Source organism: Bison bison, unplaced genomic scaffold (genome assembly GCF_000754665.1).
Source record: "Bison bison bison isolate TAMUID 2011002044 unplaced genomic scaffold, Bison_UMD1.0 scf7180017859513, whole genome shotgun sequence".
NCBI lineage: Eukaryota > Metazoa > Chordata > Mammalia > Artiodactyla > Bovidae > Bison > Bison bison.
In genome coordinates, this window is record NW_011490085.1 from 5079 (window position 1) to 6304 (window position 1226).

At 67.9% G+C, this 1226-nt stretch overlaps 1 protein-coding gene across 1 annotated transcript in view; it reads right to left on the reverse strand.

The window, feature by feature from the left end:
* The window catches only part of LOC104981934 (protein FAM69B-like), a 5594-nt gene extending 4407 nt beyond the window's left edge, over positions 1–1187 (reverse strand). The window contains exons 1-2 of the mRNA XM_010831200.1: positions 286–1187; positions 9–193 (exon numbers count right to left, since the gene is read on the reverse strand). Coding sequence (XP_010829502.1) covers positions 9–193; positions 286–468 — 368 coding nt within the window. The 5' untranslated portion in view covers positions 469–1187. The remainder of the gene's footprint in view (positions 1–8; positions 194–285) is intronic.
* Positions 1188–1226: the final 39 nt, after the last annotated feature.

Sequence of the window (1226 nt, forward strand, 5' to 3'; positions counted from 1 at the left end):
AGGAGGGCCAGCTGACCTTGAGAAAGCTGAGGGTCATCTCCCGGAACTCCTTAATCGAGGTGCCCCGAGTGGGCTTGTCAAACAGCACCAGTTCCCGCCGGGGGGCCACGTCGGCCCCGGCCTTCCAGCTCAGGCTCTCCTCCAGGCCACACTTGATGGTCACCTCCTTACCCTGCCAGAGCCCGCTGTACACCTGCGGAAGCACAGGGACCCGCTGTGTACACGGCCCCCTCAGGGCGCACCGCGGGCGGCAGGGCCCCAGGGGCTGAGCCCCGCCAGGCCTACCTGTTGGCCTGGCACGGAGGAGAGGCAGGTCCTCCACTCCACCTGCTGCAGGTTGCACAGGTCCTGGCAGATGGAGCCTGAGATGATGCCCTTGCGGTACTGGTCACACTGAGGAGAGCAGGGAGACGCAGCAAGTGGCCTGGGGAAGCGAGGGCTCCATCCGCCTGCCCACCAGCGCCTCATTAGCCAGACGCACGGGGAGAGGCTTGCAGCGCTAATCAGGTCAAGCTCTGCAGGAGCCGCTGCCCCCACCGGGCCCTTCCTGGCTCCAGACAGGGCCTTGCAGCCCCGAGTCCTGGGGGTGTGGGCTGAGCCGAGCTGGAAGATGAGGCCCTTCCCAGGGCGGTCCCTAGGTGGGGGGCGGGGGGATTTGTGGCGTCTGGAGCAAGCGTGGGGTGAACTCCTGGATGTGCATCACTGCTGCCATGGTGCCCCGGCCCTTGGTGGAGCAGGCCTGCAGGAAGGGAGCGTGCCAGGGCGGGGAGGCAGGGCCTCCTGAACGCCGAGGCCCTGGACTCACCTACGGGACCGGGGAGGAGGCTTCTGTGCTGCGGCTTCAGAGCCCGACAGCCGTTCATCAGGACAGAAAAGGGGAGCCCGTCCACTGCAGCGGTCCGCTCTGACCCCTTCAGGTTCCCCCGGAGCCACAAGGCCCTTCGTGGGGGGGGTCTGCCAGTGCGGGCGGTCAGGCTGGGCCAGGGTTGGCGCCTGCAGGCCACGCTGCCCACCAGGGTGGGGAGGGGCTTCCACCGAAGCTGAGGTGGGCAGTGTGGCCGTCAGCCTCAGGCGGGGCAAGACCCCTCCCCTCCCAGCCTGTCTCCTGTCTACAAACCGGGCTGACGTGGGGAGCCGGCTGAGCACCCTGGAGTCCATGGGTACCTGGTCTGTGACCCCGGTCCTGCCTTCCCCCCCAACACACACACCCTGGGTGACCTTGGACA